Source organism: Dinoponera quadriceps, unplaced genomic scaffold (genome assembly GCF_001313825.1).
Source record: "Dinoponera quadriceps isolate SergipeBrazil2010 unplaced genomic scaffold, ASM131382v1 scaffold1565, whole genome shotgun sequence".
Taxonomy (NCBI): Eukaryota; Metazoa; Arthropoda; class Insecta; order Hymenoptera; family Formicidae; genus Dinoponera; species Dinoponera quadriceps.
Genome location: NW_014556124.1, coordinates 2,207,547 through 2,229,689, shown reverse-complemented (window position 1 = coordinate 2,229,689; position 22,143 = coordinate 2,207,547). Strand labels below are relative to the sequence as shown.

The 22,143-nt window shown below is 45.4% G+C and overlaps 1 protein-coding gene across 18 annotated transcripts in view; it reads right to left on the bottom strand.

Annotated features, from left to right (window-relative positions):
- LOC106746747 (serine/threonine-protein kinase mig-15) overlaps positions 1-22,143 on the bottom strand; it is a 40,755-nt gene that overhangs the window by 11,301 nt on the left and 7,311 nt on the right. For 7 of the 18 annotated variants that reach the window (XM_014623696.1, XM_014623703.1, XM_014623707.1 and 4 more), the window contains exons 4-16: positions 17,051-17,107; positions 14,410-14,454; positions 14,017-14,299; positions 13,693-13,904; positions 13,323-13,551; positions 12,965-13,225; positions 12,687-12,886; positions 11,521-11,541; positions 9,792-9,977; positions 9,379-9,482; positions 8,281-8,372; positions 7,693-7,769; positions 5,811-6,629 (exon numbers count right to left, since the gene is read on the bottom strand). In XM_014623696.1, the coding sequence (XP_014479182.1) occupies positions 5,811-6,629; positions 7,693-7,769; positions 8,281-8,372; positions 9,379-9,482; positions 9,792-9,977; positions 11,521-11,541; positions 12,687-12,886; positions 12,965-13,225; positions 13,323-13,551; positions 13,693-13,904; positions 14,017-14,299; positions 14,410-14,454; positions 17,051-17,107 (2,586 nt within the window). Of the gene's footprint in view, positions 1-5,810; positions 6,630-7,551; positions 7,573-7,692; positions 7,770-8,280; positions 8,373-9,378; positions 9,483-9,791; positions 9,978-11,520; positions 11,542-12,686; positions 12,887-12,964; positions 13,226-13,322; positions 13,552-13,692; positions 13,905-14,016; positions 14,300-14,409; positions 14,455-17,050; positions 17,108-22,143 lie in introns of all 18 variants that reach the window. The other 11 variants (XM_014623712.1, XM_014623714.1, XM_014623713.1 and 8 more) reach the window with 9 other exon arrangements.

Genomic DNA, 22,143 nt, shown 5'->3' with positions numbered 1-22,143 from the left:
CGGCAACGCGCGTGGGGCGATGAAAGTGTGGAAACGCGGATTACGTCACGGGGAAAGCAAAGAGGCAAGCAGAAGTGGACGAAGGAGCATAGAATCGAAAGAAAAAAAATGGGGAAAGAAGAAGAAGAAGAAGAGGAACGGAGATTGCGGAGAGCGCGAAGAGCGAAAAGCTGTGAAAAGTCGAGAAAAGAATAACAACAAAGGACGATGCAAAAGGACGAAAAATTATGCAAGTATAATCTCGAGAGAAGGCTCTTTTAGTACGTCTAAGAAAACAGAGTGTGTTTACGAGTTATTAGTTTCTTCTCACGAACAAACGAAACGAACGAAGCGCAACAACAACGAAGAGTTGCGCGCGACTTACGACATGTGTGTAGTGCAGAAAATACATCAAGTAAAAACAAAAAAAAAAAGGAAACAATGAAGAGAGAGAATACGCATGCAAGAAACGTCGATTAGCTAATATCGATAGTATATCTAGTTGCTTAAATAACTTATCCCGTTACGTCGTGTCGTGAATGAATCGCTGAACGTTTCGTCCCGTTTCTCACGGCGACGGGTAAAAGCACACGTAAAAAAAAAAAAAAACTGCCGTTATCCTAAAACTCGTTATACTGTAATCTCGACAGTTACTTAAGTGCGTTACGATCACGTTATAACGACAAACTCGACAGTATGTACAAACACACACAGTCACAGTCGCAATCACAAGAAGAGTTTCTCACGGATATACACCATAAATGAGTGGAAAAATAACAGCCCAACGATATGATACCTACAATACACAGTATGAAAAACACAAATCGTATACGCTCTTCTATGGCTTCTACCAATAGCAAACTAGGCTTACACTAGAGATTAGCTAATAACCGAGGGGAGCCGAGTGCGACTTTGCTTTCATTCGGATGCCGTTGCAACACGAGTCCCCGGTAATAGTTTCGTCGCATTCGACTCTTCGATCTTCGACTAACGAGCGTACAGATAAAGGCCGCGATTTCTCAAACTCGGTAACATCCTTATTCGTCTCTCTCTCTCTCCTCTCTCTCTCTCTCATACACACATACATACACATATGCGTACTAACGTTTCGTTAGTCTCGGCAAGACGGCCATAAGGGTGAACATAAAAATTCGCTACATGCCGAAGGAACACACACACACACGCACGCACGCACACACACGCACACACACACACACACACACACATATATATAGACAAAAATGAAGCATGCTTTAGCACGTGCTGCGTAACATGGACACGCCGTTTCTGGAGCACACACACTTCGAGGCAACGCAACATTTGTTTAACAAGCGTCATGCAAGACGGTTCTCGTGATCAATCACAGTCGTGGGTCTCGTTATATGTTTCGTTAACTGAATTCCATCGTCACTCTAAGTCTTTCCTGCTTCTCTCGACTGCAAACTTTTCCCCGCGAGGCCGTTCTCTCTTTGCCTCAACCGTCGTCTTCCTCTTCTCCTAGTACTTTGATCTCTCTTTCCTCACAGTCTTATCGTCTCTTTTTCCTTCTCTCTTTCTCTCTCTCCCTTTCCTTCTTTCTCTCTCTCTCTCTCTCTTTACCTCCTTACGTGGTCGGAATCATGCATATGATAATAAAAATCATGTTAGCACAAAACACATCCATACACGCCAGGTCGTTCGTCGATCACAATGATAATTCTCGTCCTCAATCTCTCTTTTTCTCTCACACTTTTTCTCCTCCTTTCTTTCCTCCTCTCTTTCATCCCACTCTTTCATTCTCGATCTTTTTCACTCCTGGGATGCAGGGACTTTTGGCTCGAGTAAAATAGGATTTCCAAGAGACTGGTGAAAGAGAACGCGCTGACGATTATTATCGCAGTATTATTAATATCTTTAGCAAAGAGCATTTCAGCGATATGTATCTACATTTTGAAAAATCAACGTCAAGCCGTACGACAAAAGACCGACTCCGTTGTTAACGAAAATATCTTTAAACGTCGCTGCGAAAATTGCAACAAAAAAAAAAATGATCGTGGTTAGTAACACAATCATGCCTCTTTAGAAGGATCCCAAACAGAAGCCAGAATCTGATTAAAATTACGGAGAGAACCCGCACTCTGGGTATGTTAATGTAGTTTTCAAGCTGAGGTTAATAGCTACCGTGTTAAATACACGCAATTATACGCATGACAGAAACAGAAGCATATGCTCGAAGCTGAGAAGTCAGAGACACAGTCGGGCATGGAAGTTAACCCTCTCATTTTAGAAACCGCACCGGAGCGCACGGCTGCTTCCGTGGATTCCGTGGATCAAAGCGAAAGACCGGTCACATGAAAAGTCACATGGAAACACGTTAAGCGTAAACGAAGGAACGTTCTCACGTAAGATTCGCTCTATCGAGAATTTTAGGCCGCTTTTCGTCCGAATCCCGCGACGTGCCCCGTTGCGCCGATGCCGATAACGACGCTGTCGAATATCCCGAGGGAATTCCATGCGGTTAATCTTTCTTTCTCTCTCTCTCTTTCTCTTTCTCTCTCCTCGGCGGTTCGATTCCAGATCTCATTCGTTTCGTCGTCGTAGGAAATCACGTTTCGACTCTTTGTTTCAGCATGGTATATAATATGTACGCGTCGCTCGCGAACGAACGGAGGACGAGGCTCTCTCTCTTTCTCTCTCTCACTCTCGCCGGGAAGAGGGATGAGCAGCGATGAGCGGGAAACGCAGGAGGTCCGATTTACGGAGTAGCAATTAGGAATTTCTCGACATCGTCTCCTCGTTCAAGATCGTCAGCGACATTACGGGAGATTCTGCAACCGCGGAAGTACACGGAGAAAATATTGCAGAGCTGCCATTTAGTCACCGGTACAAAAAAAAAGTGATATAGTGACTACTTAGTAGAACAGGTGACAAAGGGTAACTCTTTAGATATCAGAATAGTAGCCAAAGATGACGTTTTCTGTCAAATTTTGAAAGTAACTAAGACCATTTGAACAAGAAAGTAATACTTATTCTTACCTTCCCAAGTTTATCTCTGGATAATTTAACATACAGGGTGTTTCTTAAGTAGCCATATTCAAGAGGACAATTCTTTGATTTATTTCAAATAAAAAAGTTCATATAAACGTGTGTCCTAAACGACTTAGTTTCCGGAATTTACATTATAACTTATATGAACTTTTTCACTTGAAATAAACCAAGGAATCGCCTCCTTGAATGTGACTGGGTGCTTAAGGAATATCCTGTATAGCGTAATATTCTTTTCATAATACGATTTGATAGTTCATAACAAAGAAAGACCAAGGACATAAACGATACAAGTATGCTTTCGGAGCAATTAACAGCAGACAAGATAGCAAAAATATACATAAAACACTATATTTTAATTTAGCGGCAAATTTAACGGCAGTTCAGGAAAAAAGTGATTACAGCGAACCATTTTGCATGATAATGAATTTTTCAATGACTTGTCAAAAAAAAAAAAAGTGACAAAAGGTGATTTAAGTGACTGAATAGCAGCACTGATATTGTAGTAAAAATAAATTTAAAATTTTATAATACTGGACCATACGGGAATTGTGACTGAAATTATGTGTTGTAAGCTTTAGTGACGTGTACAATAAAATACATCATTAAATATTATAACACACACCCTAATTTAAGTTATAATTCTGACATAGTCCAACATAACAAAATTTGGTGCTAATTTTTACCACAATATTTTCCCCGTGTAGCTCGAACCTTTTCGTCGGAACGATTCACGGACGAGACGTTAAGCGCTACGACGATTAACGATCCGGCGACAAGTGCGCCGACGAGAGGAGGTAAAACGCTGCTCGGCAAATACACGACACATCTGCGGAAAGCCTTCTATCGATGAAGAGAACACAAGGGGAAGAAGGGAATGAGGGACTGTTATCAATAGCATCTCCCAGCAAAAATTCCCCATGTCCTTAGTAATAGTGGAAAACAGTGGTAATAGAGCACTCTAATAGTGTAGTAGTAATAATAGTAGCGGTAGACGTAAGAGGTAAGAGCAACAATGGTAGTAGTAGTATACTGCTATATAGTGGTAACGAAATTAGTGATAGACTAGCGTGTCAATGTATCAATAGTACGCTAACGCGTTGCGCTTCGAAGGATCCGACGATCTCGCTCTTGGCCGCGGAAACAATCGGAGAATCTAACCGGAGAATTATACGAGAGAGATGTGGTGTTATAATACTGCTAAAGTATGATACTGATATAGCACTAGATGATTAATAGTAATAATGTATCGCTGCTACTCGTCCCGCGGGGACGCAAATGAAACGGTGACACGGGAGAAAGGAAATGCGCCTAAGAAGTTCGAGCGTAGCTGACTAGCTTTCTATGTGATCGTTATATGCCACTGGATGGTCGCGGAGAGTCAATCGCGATGGTGTGTCATGGGAGAAAAGTGAGCGAATGTCTCGAAGTGTCGTGCGAGTTACGAGAGAACGCGCGTGCGGATATTGCGTTCTTCGTCGGAATGGAAACCGTAGACGGCACGGGTCGCCGGGAACGAAACGCTGGGGCACTTCCTCTCGGGCCCGAAGTCACGAAGAAACGTAATTCGCTCCCCTTGGAAAAATATTTCACCGTTTTTACTTCTCATCACAGACCGTCTTCGGCCCATTTTCATGTTCGTTTTTCCTGCAGGCACGCGCTGTCTATTAAGCGAAAAAAAATATGACGAGTACACGCGAACACGCATGAATATTTTTGAGGAGATTGCTAGTCTTTGAGGAGAATGCTCATTTTTCGCTGATGAATGAGAATACGTTGATACACGGAGAAAAATATCACTCGTACTGCGAATAAAAGCGATCGCTCGATTTATTTTTCTTCTTTTAAGTGATGGTTATCTCGAAGGAAGAATATTTTTCTGTGTGCACGTTCCTCTTTTACTTCAGTTTCGTCTCGATATACGGAAAGAGACGCGTTAAAGAGTCGTGCGATTTACTCGTGCCGCTTAAAAATGCGCGATGTGAGTGCTCGTGAATGTTAAATGAGTGTTTTGTACTCGTAACTGAAATGCACACGTTCACACACTTTAAAGTTACACAGCACTACGTACTTGCTACTCAAAAACACTCAAAGTACGTTGATACTACTCGTATTTACGGAAAATGGCTTCTTTCCGGCCTGAAAATGTGGTCATACTCACTCGGTCAAATGTACGTTTTGCGGGCCGAAGACGGTGAAATATTTTCGCAAGAGTCGTATCGGGGCCCAAGACGGGCATCCGCGGTGTTCCACTGCCTATGAAACGCTCTGTATACGATCGACAGGACATCAACGATCGCGGGATGAAAAATTCGCACGAAAGGACGGACGTTAAGACGAAGGCGAACAGACGAGCGATACACAGTGGCGCTGTCAATTTCGACTACCCGAGTATCCGAGTATCTCCCCAGTAACCGAATATACGGCTAATTTCGGATATCACCATTATTGCCTGTTATCGCAAAAAAAATCAATAATCCGTGTAACATCTGCAATTAGCCGTACACAGCCAGAAACTTACCGAAAGACTCGGGTAGTCGAAATCGACAGCGCTAATTGACACACAGGCGCGGCTCGACAGACACTTCGAGGACAAACATTCTTCGGGGACGGACGGACGGACGGACAGGGGGTGGCGTGTCGGGGAGGAGACACAGGCAGAAAATATGATCAATCGACACGATGTGAGAGAGGGGTCGGTGAGAAGGGTCGTTCAGGCAAGCACACAGGCAGGGGCTCGCGTACGGGCTCGCGAGCGAAGGCTTCGCGAGGACTCGCAGGACTCGCCTCTATAGGGGGGGACTGACCTGGGTGACAATGGGGCTGTACTCGCTGGCCGTCGTACTGGCCGTCGACTTAATCGTTCCCGCATCGTCGAGCACGACGACGGCGGAGGCCGTACTGGCGTCCGACGGTCTACAACTGCGTCTTCTTGCGATCTCGTCTTTATCGCGTCCGAAATCCGCGTACCTCCTCGCCTCGTGCCTACTACCGAAGACGATCTCGCTCTCGGTCTTCTCTCGCCTCGGCCTCTGCGGGCCGTCCCGGCTCAACGAGAAGTCCGTCAGCACCGGCTCGCCCGAGCTCAGGGCGGCGCCCTTCTTACCGGCAATACCGGCGACGCTAATCTCGCTGCCGCGCCGATTGCCGCTGGCGAATATACTGGACCTCGACGAGTCCGAGGACTTGTGCAGGTAAGCCGAGTGTCGCGCGGACGGGAAAAAGTCGGAATTCTCGCGGCGGAAGGCGCGCGCGAACGCGCTCGAGGCATTGCCCAATTTCGAGTCGCTCTCTTGCCGCCTGTGAATCGGCTTCAATTGCTGCTGTTGCGGTTGCTTTTGATGGTGTTGCTGCTGTTGCTGTTGCTCGTGTTTCCGTCGGGCTAACTGCTCCTGTCGCTTCAACGTTCTTTCGCTAGACGAAGAGGAGCGATCCTCGTTGCCGGGCTTGCTAGCGCCACCGCCGACCTCCTCTTGCGGACGCTCCTGCTTTATTTTGTCCAGCTTTTCGTTAAAACCCTGAAAGAAGTGGAAGATATCCCACTCTTTCAGGAGCAGCTGCTCGTCTATCTCTGAACGCCGGTTGCCGCTAGCCGTGGCACGATCGTCTGACATCTGACTAAGTTTCTAGAGTGCGTGTACGATGGCGGGGATAACGGTACGATGACAGAGAAAAAAAAACAAGAAAAAGAAATGCGTGCGATAATAACAACGTGAGACGTGATGGCTGTCGGTTGGTGTGCTCGGAGTGTGATGATATACAATGTGTGGTGTTGGAAGAGAAAAAAAATGAGGAAAAAATGTTGATGAACGACTATCGGTTGCGACGGTAGAGTCTGTCGAGTCGAGAGGTGTGTGTGTGTGTGTGTGTGTGTATGTGTGTGCAATAATAATGATTCCAAGATAAAAATATAGAACGAAGCGACCGTCGAGAGAGGAAAAAAAAAGAAGAAGATAACGATGCGATATACATATTCACCACCGAAGCAATATATAGTCTATCGGGCAGCATATTTATTCATCGTTCGTATATGAATGTGCAGGGTGTATCGTACGACAGCGGCAAAAGTACAGACAACAAGGCAGTGCGCACCATTGTGCTCGCTTGGAATATACAAAATTATCAAGTCACACGACGAACGTACGTGGAACGTAACAATGAGGGGGAGTGCACAGTGACCACTGAATTAGTCCCGATATCATCAGTTAACGTGTACGTACATATTTACAGAAGAAAAAAAATTGGTGAAAAAAAAAACAAACAAAACAAGATACAGGAGAAACGAAACAACAATTATGTGCATCGCAATCGTTCGTGTTCCCTTCCCTTCGTCCATTCTCGAGTCTCGTTCGTTCTCTCGCGTTTAACTTATGTGACTTCGTCCAGTGAAAATATCTGATTTATTTATATATATATATTGAGACGTTCAGATGGTACCGATTCTTGCGAACCGACTCACGACGCAAATGGAAAAGGAAATACGTCGACTGCTTTGCGCGAGCTACTGAAAAAAAACGGTGATCACACCAGTCTCGTACGTTTACATACCATCGATATACACGGAAAGACCTCGAATTGATACCGAAATTAAATGTACATCCGCGCGAACGGAAGAGAAAAGAAGTAGTTTCTACGAAAATATGTAGATCTTATAGCTTGCATGGCAAACTCGAGGGTAAGGGTACTCACTCGTTTCATGACTAGCGTACGATCTCCCGATTCTTCCTCATCGGGGGTTGGTGGGAGCGGGCGATTCGGTGCTCCTCCTAAAAATCAAAGTAGAGCAGATTAGGTGAAAAAAAAAAAATTAGGAGATTAGTTTAAGAGATCGACCTTAGATAACTAAATTTTCTTGTCACTCACGTTATTACTAATTATTCGTAAAAATTACGATTGCAAAAAAATACGTAATATTTTAGAAAACCATTATTTTTGAAAATTTTTATTTGACCGTGTAACGCAAACATTTTTGACAAGTGTTTTCTAGCTTCCGACGTCACACAAACAAGGACGGTTGCAGTGAGTAGTAAGAAACCTTAAGACAATAATTATTCAGCACAACTTGAATATATGTTGATATTAAGGGCACGACATATTGCTATTTTGCAGTTAATGCAAATTAATAGTCATTTTTCTGGATTTGGACGGACAGAAAACGCAAACTGTTTGTGTGGTAAGAAGCATCGTGAATTTTACGACAATTTAATGATCTAGGATTAAATAGAAGCGTAATATAGTTTATTATTAACAAAACGCATTCGGAAGCAGGCCTCTTACCTTTCGGCTTGTCTTCGTGATGGGAGTTTTGAGCATTGTGCGAAGACGACGATGACGAATCCGATGACGGTCTGAAAGGAGAAAATTCGGGACTGCAGCGACGAACAAATATGCGAGATGACGATGAGACGCACGGTGAGACGCACGGTGACGCGATGAAGCACGAGTAACGCGTCGCCGGTGTTGGCGAGGCAAGGCAATCAGGCGATCAGGCGATGCGATGTGATGTGACCAAGACGACCATGTGATGCGAAATGTCGAAGCGTGGGATAGGCGTGATGGAAGGTGAAACGAAATGATATTAGTATGATTAATACAAACGTATCACCGAGCCGCGTCTACTTGTATCAGTCGGTTATGTAAATTATGTACAGGTCGGCGACCTCTAAAAAGAAATAACACTTACGACGGAAGGATGGTTGTTCATTATCTCGATATCACTGAATGTTCACGCGACGTAGGATTTATATAGGATATTATCCTTTATTAAATAAAATTAATTAAAAATCAAGTCGAAAGATCCCGAATTGGTTTTCTATGATTCTTAATGAGAAAAATATTATTAAATAAAATCCAATTAATCACACAATATTTATCTGAGAACAACGCGATAATATGGCTTGCAGACAAATGTCCACTTGAAATTCCCTTATTTTTTTTCCAGATATAGACAAATTCCCTAAGAATTCCAGATTTTTCCAGGTAATAGACACTCGGATGACGTAACCCGTACGTTAACACGGGAATAAAATGAGCACCATAAATATTATTTTTTAGAGGTCACCGTGGCTTTGCGGTTATTAAGTTTGAACGGCTCAAACCGGTTCCTAACGGTTAGTTACTGTTGTCTACGTCATGGCGGCTTGTGTGCCGTCGTTAAAAGCTCACACTTAAGTGGATTTTCCCCAAAAACGAACCGCCTTGTGCGTTTTATTCATTTATTGTATGCTTATATTCTTACAGGGCAACGAATGGGACGACAATGGAACGTTAATACAGCGAGCGCCCCTGTGATTCCCGAAATGAGACTTGCAGTAACCCGGTTATTGAAATATGTCACTTCACAAAGCGAATTGCACATAAACTATGTATACTTACAGCGGCTTCGGTGGGTCGCTTGCCAACAGGGTACCGTCGTTTCTCAGATTGTTACCTCCAGCATCCTCCAGATCGTCGTCGCTGTCACTATCGATCGATAGGGCCTAGAACGACATAACGTGACGTATCACCTTTAGCATATTATATTCTCGTCTCTCTCTCTCTCTCTCTCTCTCTCGCAGTAACATTAGTTCTCGTATCGTATATTCTTTACCTCGAATTATAGACGCAAGGCGACGTTACGGTATCGTTCACGTGAATAACGAGAGACGAAGAAGAACGAAAGGGATAAATAGAGAACAACGAGGGGGAAATAGTAGACGGAGATGCAGAGACACGGGAGGCGAGATATATCGCTTATTTTCGCCGCTGCGAATGATCAACAGCGGCGCTGCGCGGCTCCGATAGCTTACTTGATCGAGAATACTGGAGGATTGCGGCATCTGTTTGTTGTTCTGATCGTTACCACCTGCGGGCTGCACCGAATTCGAAGTAGACGAGGCTGCAGGGCCCTTATGCTGCCTGTTTGGCCTCGGCGGGGCCTCGGGGCCCTGTGACACACCAAGCTCGTTGAGTTGAGCAGCCAGCATGTCCAAGTCCTACCACCCACACGCACACACGCACAACCCCGTTAGTCACTGTTCCGAGACACCTTCGAGAATCTTTTGCTAGAGAAGCCACCATCGGACGCAGCCAAACAAGGCGGATAGGCGAGGAAGATGTCAAAGAGAGAACGTAAAGTACTGGCGGTTTGAAGCTGAGACTGCCGAATGACGCTCGGACGAAACTCAGAAAATGTTAATAATACGGTGACGACCAATCCAGACGCAACACGTTTAATGAACACGTTATATATATATACAGATATCTCGCGAATTGCTGATTGCAAGAGTTCAGAATGAAGCAATAGAATTGCTGAGAATTACAGCGTTGCCATCCAGTTCACCGGAGCGAAAAAGTGAAACAATTGACCGCTTCTTGGCAGAAAAGGTGATAAAAAGTGACTTCTCAGATATCAAAATAGTGACCAAAAGCGATAAGTTTTGTTAAATTCTGAGAATAAGATCATTCAGGCAAAAAAGTAACACTTATTCTCACATTTCCAATTTATCTTTGGATAACTTAACATACAGTGAGTTATTTTCACAATACAGTTTGAAAATTCATAAAAAAAAGACCAAAGATGTGAACAATACAATGAAGTACGCTTTCGAAGCAATTTTATTAAAAGAAACGGCAAAAATGTGTATGTATAGAACATTTATATTTTATAAATTTAACAACAGCTCAGGAAAAAAGCGACTATAGTGACCCATTTTGAACGATAGTGAATTTTTGGAAGAAAAATTGTCAAGAAAAAGTGAGAAAAGGTGACTCAAGTAACCGGATCGCAGCGCTGGAATGAGTAGAAAGAGTCCCAAGCCAAGCACAACGCGTCGAATTGACGATCTCGATTTGCACCTCGTACCAAATATATTATTTATCTGCATTACGATTGACTAACGTAAAGAAACAACTTTATCACGTTATTACTCTCGCGACAAAAACGGTTTTCTTGCTTGCACCGAACTATATTGCATCGAATCTGTTCGTCTATTCTCTGCATGTCACGAACTTTAAACGATCGACATCGTATATTTTAACTGTAGACAAAGTTACATTGACATTAGTTCTTTCTTTCTTTCTTTCTTTCTTTCTCTTTCTCTCTCTCTCTCTCTGTTTCAACGACGCGACGAGAACGATGGAGATCAACAATGTTATTTCTCGAAACACCAACAAACGTGTTGTGTATGTGGATCTAAACATATATATACCGTTCTACTGATAAAGAAAATCCACTTAGGCGATCAGAGTGAAGCCTAATGAAGGACAGAGTGCACAGTGCTCACAAGCGGAAGTATATTAAAAGGGCATGTGACTTGTTATTTTATGAAACGGATGAGTTCAATAATAATCGATCAGCGCGCAACCTCGCCAGAAGGACAGAATCGAGTATTCCACGTACGCCAACGTCGAATTAACGCGCTTCCGCGCGCTGATCGTCATTATTACATCATCATCCGCGAGTCGCGTCTGCGGATAAGCGAGATGTCGATACACATGTAACGAGAAAAAGGATAAAGTGTGCGTGTCTCATCTTACCTCGGGCCTTCTCGGTGGCAGCTACGGTACGTGTGAACATAGAAAAGAAATAAAAACCAAATACATTCCAAGTTCGAGTGCCAGGAGCTCTTGTGTACGTGTGTGTGTGTGTGTGTGTGTGTGTGTGTGTGTGTGTGTGTGTGTGTGTGTGTGTGTGTGTGTGTGTGTGTGTGTGTGTGTGTGTGTGTGTGTGTGTGTGTGTGTGTGTGTGTGTGTGTGTGTGTGTGTGTGTGTGTGTGTGTGTGTGTGTGTGTGTGTGTGTGTGTGTGTGTGTGTGTGTGTGTGTGTGTGTGTGTGTGTGTGTGTGTGTGTGTGTGTGTGTGTGTGTGTGTGTGTGTGTGTGTGTGTGTGTGTGTGTGTGTGTGTGTGTGTGTGTGTGTGTGTGTGTGTGTGTGTGTGTGTGTGTGTGTGTGTGTGTGTGTGTGTGTGTGTGTGTGTGTGTGTGTGTGTGTGTGTGTGTGTGTGTGTGTGTGTGTGTGTGTGTGTGTGTGTGTGTGTGTGTGTGTGTGTGTGTGTGTGTGTGTGTGTGTGTGTGTGTGTGTGTGTGTGTGTGTGTGTGTGTGTGTGTGTGTGTGTGTGTGTGTGTGTGTGTGTGTGTGTGTGTGTGTGTGTGTGTGTGTGTGTGTGTGTGTGTGTGTGTGTGTGTGTGTGTGTGTGTGTGTGTGTGTGTGTGTGTGTGTGTGTGTGTGTGTGTGTGTGTGTGTGTGTGTGCGTGTGTGTGTGTGTGTGTGTAATAGAGAACGCATCAGCGTGCACGCCAATGACGCAATAGCGAAATAGAACGCGTGCAAGAGATGGAGATACGATAAATATATATATATATACACATATATATAGTATATCGCAATATATATATATATATAGAAAGAGGGACATACAGAGTGAAAACTATGCGTCATATATGAAGAGAATATATATACTCGGACCGGTAAATACAAATTTAAGGCAAAACTGCAAACAAAAAGAGAAGGGAACGGACAGCGTATGCCTTTCTACATGTCTGGTCATCTATATCCTTTTATCCGACTATTTATATATATATAACTCTTATTCGCAAAGTGTAAGTCGGAGCGGGGGAAAAAAAAGAGGGACGCCGGTTCCCGGATGATCGGAAAGGGTCAGAGGTCACGGGGAAGAAGCGTTTTGTTTATTCAACGAAGGCTTACCATAGGCTTGAAGACGTGACTATTCCTCTGAGGTGCCGGTTGTCCACCGGATCCTCCGCTACCTCCCCCTCCTCCTCCCCCTCCTCCTCCGGCAGGTGTCTGATGATTGGAAGGCGGCGTGGATACTTTGTGCGGTTGCCGGGGATCGTCTCGGGGTGTCGGGGGTAACGGACGAGACGGTGGTTGAGGATCTGGCACCACTGGTGGTCGTAGTTATCGATATCAGCATGACGCGAGTCTCCGCGCTCTCGCGTTTGAGAAAGAAGTATCGAGCTTACCTATGAGTCTGTGCGGTATAGCCGGCCTGGCAGGTGGCCCGGGTTCCGGCACCTCTCTCTGAGACCTGTTGCCCGGCTTCTCTTTAGCAGCGGGCGCCTGAGGAGGCACGTCCTGCGTCAGAGTCCTGCCCTCCTGAATCTGCTGGAAGTTGCGGCGCAACGTATCACCGCCGGGCGCCTGAACGATGGACGACGGCTCGCCCGCCAACGCCGGCTCGTCCTCTTCGTTTTCACTACCGCTGTATCGGTAGTCGTCCCTTTCTGCGGACGAGAAAAGACGATTTAAAAGTGTTAGCACGACGCCGAACGTCCCGAAATCAACTCTCACTCTCTTCCCGTCACCGTGTTCTCTCCTCACCTTTCTCCTGTTTGCGCTTTTTGCAGCGATCGATGTGGTCCTTGAGCTGTATTCTAACTTGCCTCTCCGTAGGCTGGTCCCGTATGAACGGATGTTTGAGGAGCTGTTCCGTGTACGGCCTCTGATGGTAATCCTTCACCAGCACCGTCTCGATGAATCCGTGAAACTTTTTCGCCCACTTTTTCGACTTGAGTCTCGGCGGTGGGTTACGCGGGATCAGGAACAAAGCCTGTTCCGATAATGAGAGAGACGGTGGTATATGTGCGGCGGTATGTAATTTCACGTATCGCGCGGGGATCGCTACTACACCGCGCGCGCTCGGTAGAGACTCTGTAATTATTGAAATTACTGAAAAAAAAAACCCACTCACTCTCATGGGATGAAGATCGCAGAGCGGAGGTTGTGATTCAGCCATTTCCAAAGCGGTAATCCCGAGCGACCAGAGGTCGCTCCTATTGTCGTAAGTAGCGTCTGGATTCTCGTCGCAAGCGATAACTTCCGGAGCCATCCAGTACGGTGTGCCGATGAACGTGTTTCTTCTACCTATCGTTCTATCCAATTGTGCGCTGACGCCGAAATCGACTGGAGGAGACGCGGCAAGGTTAATTTATGCGAGAGGAAGTAAAATTTCCAAAAAAAAAGGGGAAAAAAGGCAGGATACGCGATCGATTATTCCGAAAGCTGGTCGTCTTACCGAGTTTGACTTCCGCGTTGTCAGTCAGCAGGACGTTCTGTCCCTTAATGTCCCTGTGGATAACTTTATTGCTATGAAGATAACTAAGCCCCCTCAGTATTTCTCGCGAGATATAGGCTATCCACTCCTCTTTCAAGCTCTGGCCCTTGGTGGACTTGACGAGGTCCGTAACGGAGCCAGCTCCGCAGTACTCCATAACCAGCCATAATTGATCGTCTTTGCCGGGTGATGACTTCTTCACGAAGGCACCGTAATACGTAGCTATATTTCTATGATTCGAGTACTGCAACAGGGCACGAGAAGGCTCATTTGCATTAATTCAAGCCGCCGAATGACGATTCAGCGCGCGGTATCTATTTATATGTACACGCATACACACACACACACACTCACCCGCTTGAGTACGTTTATTTCCAACTTTATCTCTTCCTCCTCGTCCTGCAACAATAAACAGAGCCTGTTGAGATAAATTTCTTTCTGACGAGGCTCCCCCTGATTCCCTTATTGCGTTTCCCGCGTGTCGAGCAAACAGCCTACATATTCTTTCCGCGTAATCTTACGTTTACTTTGAGCTTCGTACAGATATATATATATATATATATATATCTCCATCTGATTAGAAATTGGCTTAACTCGTGAAATCACGAGCAAGTAGAGATTGTTATCGAACAATCGTATCTGAGACCGAGAGCTGATATCGTAACTACGGGATGATAAGCTCCGTGAATACAACCGTTAGAACAAACGCGGGTCGCACATTCTCCGCGAGGTGGAGAGGAAAAAAATATCAGAATGTGAAAATTCCGTTTAGTTGTGGAAGGTTGTGAAAAGAGCAATCTAACGTTCGCTAAGTAGGTAAGTAGAGTCGAGGCTTTACTCGCGCGTTACACGAGAGGGAACGGAAGAGGGGCTTTCGCGAGGGGAGAGAGAGAAAGAGAGAGAAAGATGTGCGACGACGAAGATAGAGGGAACACGCGATCATAATCGTATCGCTGCATTCCGACGTATCTTCCAACGCTTAGATCGACTTACAAAAAAAGGCCTGTAAGAACGCGGCTACGCGATATTATATTAGCACCGTGAGATCTCTCTCTCTCTTTCTTTTTCTTTACCTCCAATTACCAATTAAAGGTATCTCGAGCGGAATAAAGTAAAACAGAATGAACGACGAGAAATTAAGGATGTATCGCGTATCAGTGTATTTTATTTTCAGCGGACGCATCAAAGAGGCCACTTTAATATTCATCAAGCAAAATTACGTTCTTATATCTAACTCATTTATTTCATTGCCTGAATAATGATAAATGTTAATTTGAATCAAAATTGAGGTGTATATATATATACACAATATTACATATATGAAAAAAATTTTCCTTTTTCCTTATCAATACTATTCTTATTTATGCATCAGTTAATTATAATCTTTAGTACCATAATGGTTTTTTCACTAAAATTTTGTTTTTATAGTTGAGGAGATATCAAAAATAGAAATTAAAAATAATACGTTAATGTTATATTATGTTATATTAAAAATAACATGTTAATGTTATTTTTAATTTCTATGTTTGATATCTCCTCAACTATAAAAACAAAATTTTAATGAAAAACTATTATGGTACTAAAGACTATAATCAACTGATGCATAAATAAGAATAGTATTGATAAGGAAAAAGAAATAATTTTTTCATAACATGTTAATCTTTCTCAAGGAACACGTATAAAAAGAAATATCAACTTTAATTATAATCCGAACATGTATATCTAAAAGACATTTCAAAGACGTTCTTTAGATATCTTATTGTCTGAAAGCCGACTTTACAATATCTAGAGCGTTTTAACGTCTTATCTCAGGGAAATATCTCAGCTCTGGAATAGTCAATCTTTTTCTAATTGCACGAGCAATGTGAGTTAGATAATATTTCAACGTATACGCGCAGTACAAGTTTCGAATTCTTATCGAACTCATTTCATCGTACAATCTTCTTTTAAGTGGAACTTACTTTAGCTCTGAATCATTGTCAAACTTTTTTCATGCCGCTTTTAAATGCAATATAGATCAATCTGTAATTTTTCTCATCATTTCTTCATCACTTCGAATTACGGACGATGCATCCTTAGAGAGACAATTTGCGCGTGTGTAGAGTACGCGTGCGTGCGAAAGTAACGTAAACTGCGCTAGATAAAAAATAAGTACGCGATGAGGACCTGTTTATTGGGAACGCGCGGGCACACCGATAGATGGATATCGGCGTGGTAATTTTCCATATCGTAACGGTACATAACGACCGCTCTTCACGAGTTAATATAACGACAATGATGACTGACAAAGGAAACGCGCTATTGCGCATCGTGCGCTAATAATTTATTCATGTAATTTCGCGCGCACACTCTCGCCGCGCGCGCGCTCGAGAGGCCCGTTGCAAAAGCGGTACGCCTTTCCGGCGGCGGGTCCGCCGCCGGTGACACGGCGCATTCTGAATTCTAGAATGCTGTCGCGGCTGCATTAGACGACTCACGCGCTGTCGCGGCCATCCGACAGCACCGGGGGCTTCGTGGAAACGTTCTTTGTCCTCCACCGTCGCCGGGCGCGACGATACCGCGTTAATGATTCGAGAATCGTTTCGTTATATACATATATATCGCGCAGCCTTCGCGTCTTTCGCTGATAAAGCTTATCAATCTGCGGTCGGGACGCGCCGTCGACGTTACGTTTATTTTCTGGAATCGGGACGGGTGGTCTCATCTCCCCTGCCGGCCAGTAAAACTCGCTCTACACCGTCGAGTCGCCGATTCCAAACAACGACGGCGGGTGACGAGGCCCCCCGACTTCGTTTGTCTCCCGCGCACATGAGACTCTCTTTGACCGCACTTCCGAAACGAGGCGACGTTCGCGAACTGCAATTTCGACCTTCGAAGATGCAGCGAAACGAAACCGAGCGCCGCCGCGGAGTGTTGGTCGCTCGTAATCGAATCCACGAGCAAGCGAGGAAGCGATTGAGTCGCGCGCTTAGCCATCGTGAGACCGAATACTTGCCTCCGTGACGTCCATGACCTTGATGGCCGCCAGCTGACCGGTCTTGGTGTGCCGACCCTGCGAAGCAGAAAAGAACGGATCGTTATTATCGTGTCCGTTAGCGAGACGACACGAGAGAGAGAGAGAGAGAGAGAGAGAGAATCCCTAAAGCGTACGAGATCAACGACGTGATATGTACACGTACATTTCTAAACTTATTCTCCCCAAGGCTGACCGCCTCGAAATATCCTTTTACAATACGTACACCGCGCGCGTAAGGTTGAGCGCCGGCTACCCACCATGCGTCATCATCATCGCTTGCCCTTTCGGCCACCTGTACTCGCGCCTTCTCTTCCTCCTCTCCCCCTTCTTATCAGTCGGATATTAAATAGATTATTAAAAGAAAATGACGCACACGTCGCGATCGACGGGGGCGAACAAAATGCTCGCACACACATTTCTTCCCCTCCCACCCCCTACGGTGTAAACGTCTCATTTTCTCCGGCCGTCAAGGGACAGACGGGAGCAAGGAGGAGGAGGAGGCGACCAGACGGGGTGGCGCGCCGTGGCGGAAAAAGCGTCACGGTGTGCACCACACACTTCATATATTCAGCCTTTTTCAACTAGTACAAAGCCGCGCGCATATGGCCGGACGATATACGCGACACACACGAAAGAGAGAGAGAGAGAGCAGCGTCTATCCTCTTTCTCTGTCAAAGGGAATCGGTCCCCGTCGTTTCTCGCCGGCTCCTCGGTAAAAACCCGAGAAAGCAAGAGAGAGAGAGAGAGAAAAAGAGAGACAGAGAGAGGCTCTCTGCTCTCGCCTCTGCATCTCCTCCACCTACGTGCGTGCGAGTGTCGCTCGTTCTCTCTGGAAGCCAAGAGTCGCCGGTGCAGGACACAGGACGATCAAACGCGCGCAACGCCGCCGCCAAGTGCGACGGTGGTGGTATGCGGAGAAATCGTTGCAACGAGACGCAAAGTCTCGACGCGAAAAAAACATGTGCATATGCATATTCGACTTATCGCCCGCACGTACTGCGTTTCGTGTTTGACATAAATAATAATATATTATCGGAGAGATTAGAGAGAGAGAGAGAGAAAGAGAGATTGCTTCCTTCTTTCGTGCGCGGCGGTGCAACCGGGAAAACTAGATACGCCACGATGAAAAATGTAAACTGCAGCGCTAGAAATTGCAACTAATCCTTTTAATGTGTGCTGAACTCGAGCTTAACCCTCCTACTTTCGCGATATTGCAATTTCCATTTTCATTAGCGCAATGATACTCGGGCAATTACTAGAGAGTATTACAGAGAGACAGACACAGAAAGAGAGAGAGAGAGAGAGAGAGAGAGAGAGAACTACTTAATTACTAGAGAAAACTGGTAGTGCTGTTGACCGGCGATTAAATAGACAGCGGTAGTCCGACTGTTCCTGCAAAACGGGTCAACGGCGGGTCGGTCGAACATTATTTACGAGGTAGTAAAAGGAGCGAAGTAGTAAAATCGCGCGCCGCAAAAAGGTGGCCGACGATTCCAAATATCGTCTCCGCTCGGCGGCAGCTTTGGTTCGCCGGTTCGCGCGCATGATTATGAATGAGACACTCTCGAGAAAATGCTCGAGTCGCACGGGTTGAAAACGCGTCGTAAGTAAATCGTCGTCGCAGTCGTTTCAGTTAACGGTGCGTCAGCGCGAGCAGATAAAATGCGCGAGTGTGTAGAAAATCGAAGTCGCGCATCCGTCCGGTCGGCGTGCACGGAGTAGTAGCGTTGACTAAGCGGCAGAATCGATTGCCCGGAAGTGACGTTTGAATTATAAAAAGCGGCCGAGCGAGTCGCCCACGTGGCCACGATCGTCCAATCGAGTCCGACGATCGCGTGTGATATATTGTTAACGACACGTCTACCGGTATCCAGTTCGCCGAACATTACGAATCGCCTTGCGATTTGCAAATTGCTATCTCGTTAATACACTTGACAAGAAAGAAGGAGAGGGGGAGAAGGGGAGAGAATTCGTCGGAAGACTCAAGTGCGTTGACTCGTTATCGACGAGAAAAAAAAAGAGACGTATCATTTCCGACGTGGAGACGTCGATATTTCGTCTTTCGCGTGGAGCGTAACTCGTCAGTCGGATGATTCAGCGAGACTCTATCTCTCGAAAATGTGACGACGAGGGATACGTAAGAGATTAATTCTCGATGAAACGAGTTCCTTTTAAATTTATCGAATTTTATCATCCGATCCCGGTAGAGGCGCGGAGGAGGACGCGATTCGCGAAGATAGCGCGCGCGCGCGCGCACTCCCGTCGCACGCGGGTTTTCACGCACACGCGTGCCCGTTCGGCTCATTCTGTGCCGTCATCGGCAACGGGTCATCGCCCTCTTCCTCCTCGCTTCCCTCTCGTCCTCTCTCTCTATCTCCGCATAGAGTACAAAAGTAAAGCGTTTTAAAGAGCACGCGCCACGAGAAGGTGGAGAAGATTGCGGCGCCGAAACTGCATCTCCTTCTCTTCCTCTCCTTTTATTTTTCAACGGCGGGGGAAACGATCGACGGAAATTCGCGCTGGTGCGACGGTCCCTTTTCTCGAGTCGCGAATCGTCCGAGCAACTTCATGGCTTCGTGCGAACTTTTCCCATTACGATCCGTCGTAAAGTGGGCCAATCGTTACGAATGAGGCGCGAACGAGCGTGTTAAATGTAGCGGCGGCATCGGCCTGGGCGCGGACACACGTGAATTAATTGTGTCAGAACAACTTTCATTTTAATGTCGTTCACACGGGAGAGGGAACACGAGTATGCGCTGCCTCTGGTAACACCTCTTTCTCTCTCTCTCTTTCTCTCCTCTGCTAATACAGTAAAAATCCCCCTCCCTCTCTCTCTTTTTCTCTGTTTGCCAGAATTATATAATTAACAACGCGAGTGTAGCTGCTTATGATCCTAGAACGCTAATCATGCGAAATTCATTTCACATTTTCGACGATATTCCCAAGCTATATTTCCAGTCGTCTCCCAAATTAGATTTTCTCCGATTGTTTTAGAATTACGATTTATCCGAAACACTCAAGACTACTAACTATTCGCCACGACTGTCCTTGTTTAATGTCGGAAGCGAGAAAACGCAACGTCGGGAATTCTCGTACGTTATAAGTTCAAATAAAAGGATATATCCACAAAATGACATTTGTGATCGATTCAGTACTGTTGTAAAATTACCCGAACGCTTTTATTTTTACTCGAACAATCAATAAATTGTAAAATTAACATTGAAAAAATCACGAGAAAAGAAAGGAAGGTTCTATGTCAAATTAATGGGGGTCTTCTCATTTCTTACGATTTACTTTCTTACTATTTCAAACGTCGTTTTGTGATTTTTAGAAATATTTTTGTAAAATTATAAGTCATACAATTCTGAAGCTTGGTATGAATATTTATTTTTGTTTCTTGGTATGAAACTTTATTTTTGTTTCAACTATATATACAGTAAGAGTATTTGTATTATCTTCAATCTTATCAATAAAGTTATAAATAATTTTGTGCAGTGCTGAAATGAAATTTTGCTTGCATGGTTGACACGATTCCAGACATTATCAAGAAATCCTTAACAATCTAAATTAAATTAAATATCCCAAATAAGAACATCCCCTTAATTTTGCCACTATTTATTGATTGTTCGAGGGAAAAAAAAGTATTCGGATAATCTTGCAAATATGCTGAATCGACCGTAAATATCACTTTGTGGATATATCTTTTTATTTGAACGTATGACGTAAGAATTCTTGACATGCGTTTTCTCGCCTCTGACGTCATTAAGCAAAGACAGTCGTAACGGTCGAGAACCTTAAATCGCGTGAGAAATTAACCGGACACAGGGGCGTTTGGTATCGCGCGTATTTTCCTGTCGATTACTCAAAAGCACGCGTCGGAGACAAAGGTCGGCGTTCTAGAATGGATTCTCGCGATACCGGGACGCTCCTCGTTCCATTCTACTCTTCCCCGATTATCCTGATTCCGTTCTAATAAACGCACGACGATCCTAGGCACGCTAATGACGCGATCCCCGTGCGTCCTTCCGGTCGGGAGTCTCGACCTCCCGGCGCGCAACCACCACCACTACCACCGCGTTTTCACACCGGGATATTCCTCCAAGGACGACCTCGTCAAGGAACATTTTTTCAAGGTGAATCACCGTCTCCTTCGCGCCGCCGCTGCAGGTGAGGAAGCGGTCCCCGCCGCCTGTCTACTACTCCCACACACACGCGAATCGACTACCGTCGTGCACACGTTTCGTCGGCCGATTTTGCGTTTTACCGTCGCGCGAACGACGGTGCGTACGACAATTCCCCGAAGAGTACCTGCCGCTTTCATTTTTGGTCCCCGGGCGAGCGTACAATTCGAGCCGGATTCGCACCCCGAAAAGGATACACGACGACACTGACGAAACGACGAGCGTGATCAGGAGCGTGGCTCGTTACGAAAGAACGCGGGGCTGTGCGTGTCATCATCGATCGATACTTCGATACGCACAGCGCGACGCGTTCGGCGAACGGACGCAGAAACGCGAGTCGCGCGATCAAACGGCAAGAAAGGCGATCTTTTCTTTTTTTTCTTCTCCTCCCTTTTTATTTCCCCGCAGCATTCCTGTTATGTGAGTCACTCTCGCCGCTTCTCGACTCGCGACGCCCGTTCAATTTCGCGCGACGGCCGCCGGTTCAGCGTCGAGATACAAAGGAGAGAAATCATTATCCTCCTTTTTTTCTTTCTCTTCCCGCCCTCGGCAAGAAAACGTTTTTTATCCGGGCGCGTTAACGCAGCGCACCACCTACGGCGGAGTGAGCAGGTAAGTGAAGGAACGGGAGAACGTGTATGTGTGTGTCGTGCGCGAGAATGCAACGCTACGGCGTCGTATCACCTTAAACGCGAAAGTTTCCCACGTGCGTAACGCGGTGCGCGAGCCACGGGGTTTAGATTTCTGTGTGTGGGGAGGGGGGAGAGGGGGGAGGAGAAGACGGAACGAATACGGGATCCCGCGATAACGTGCGCAAACCCAAACGGAAACATACACACGCGGTGCGAGTGTAATCTTATAGGTACTGGGCGGATAAGAATTACAGATTAC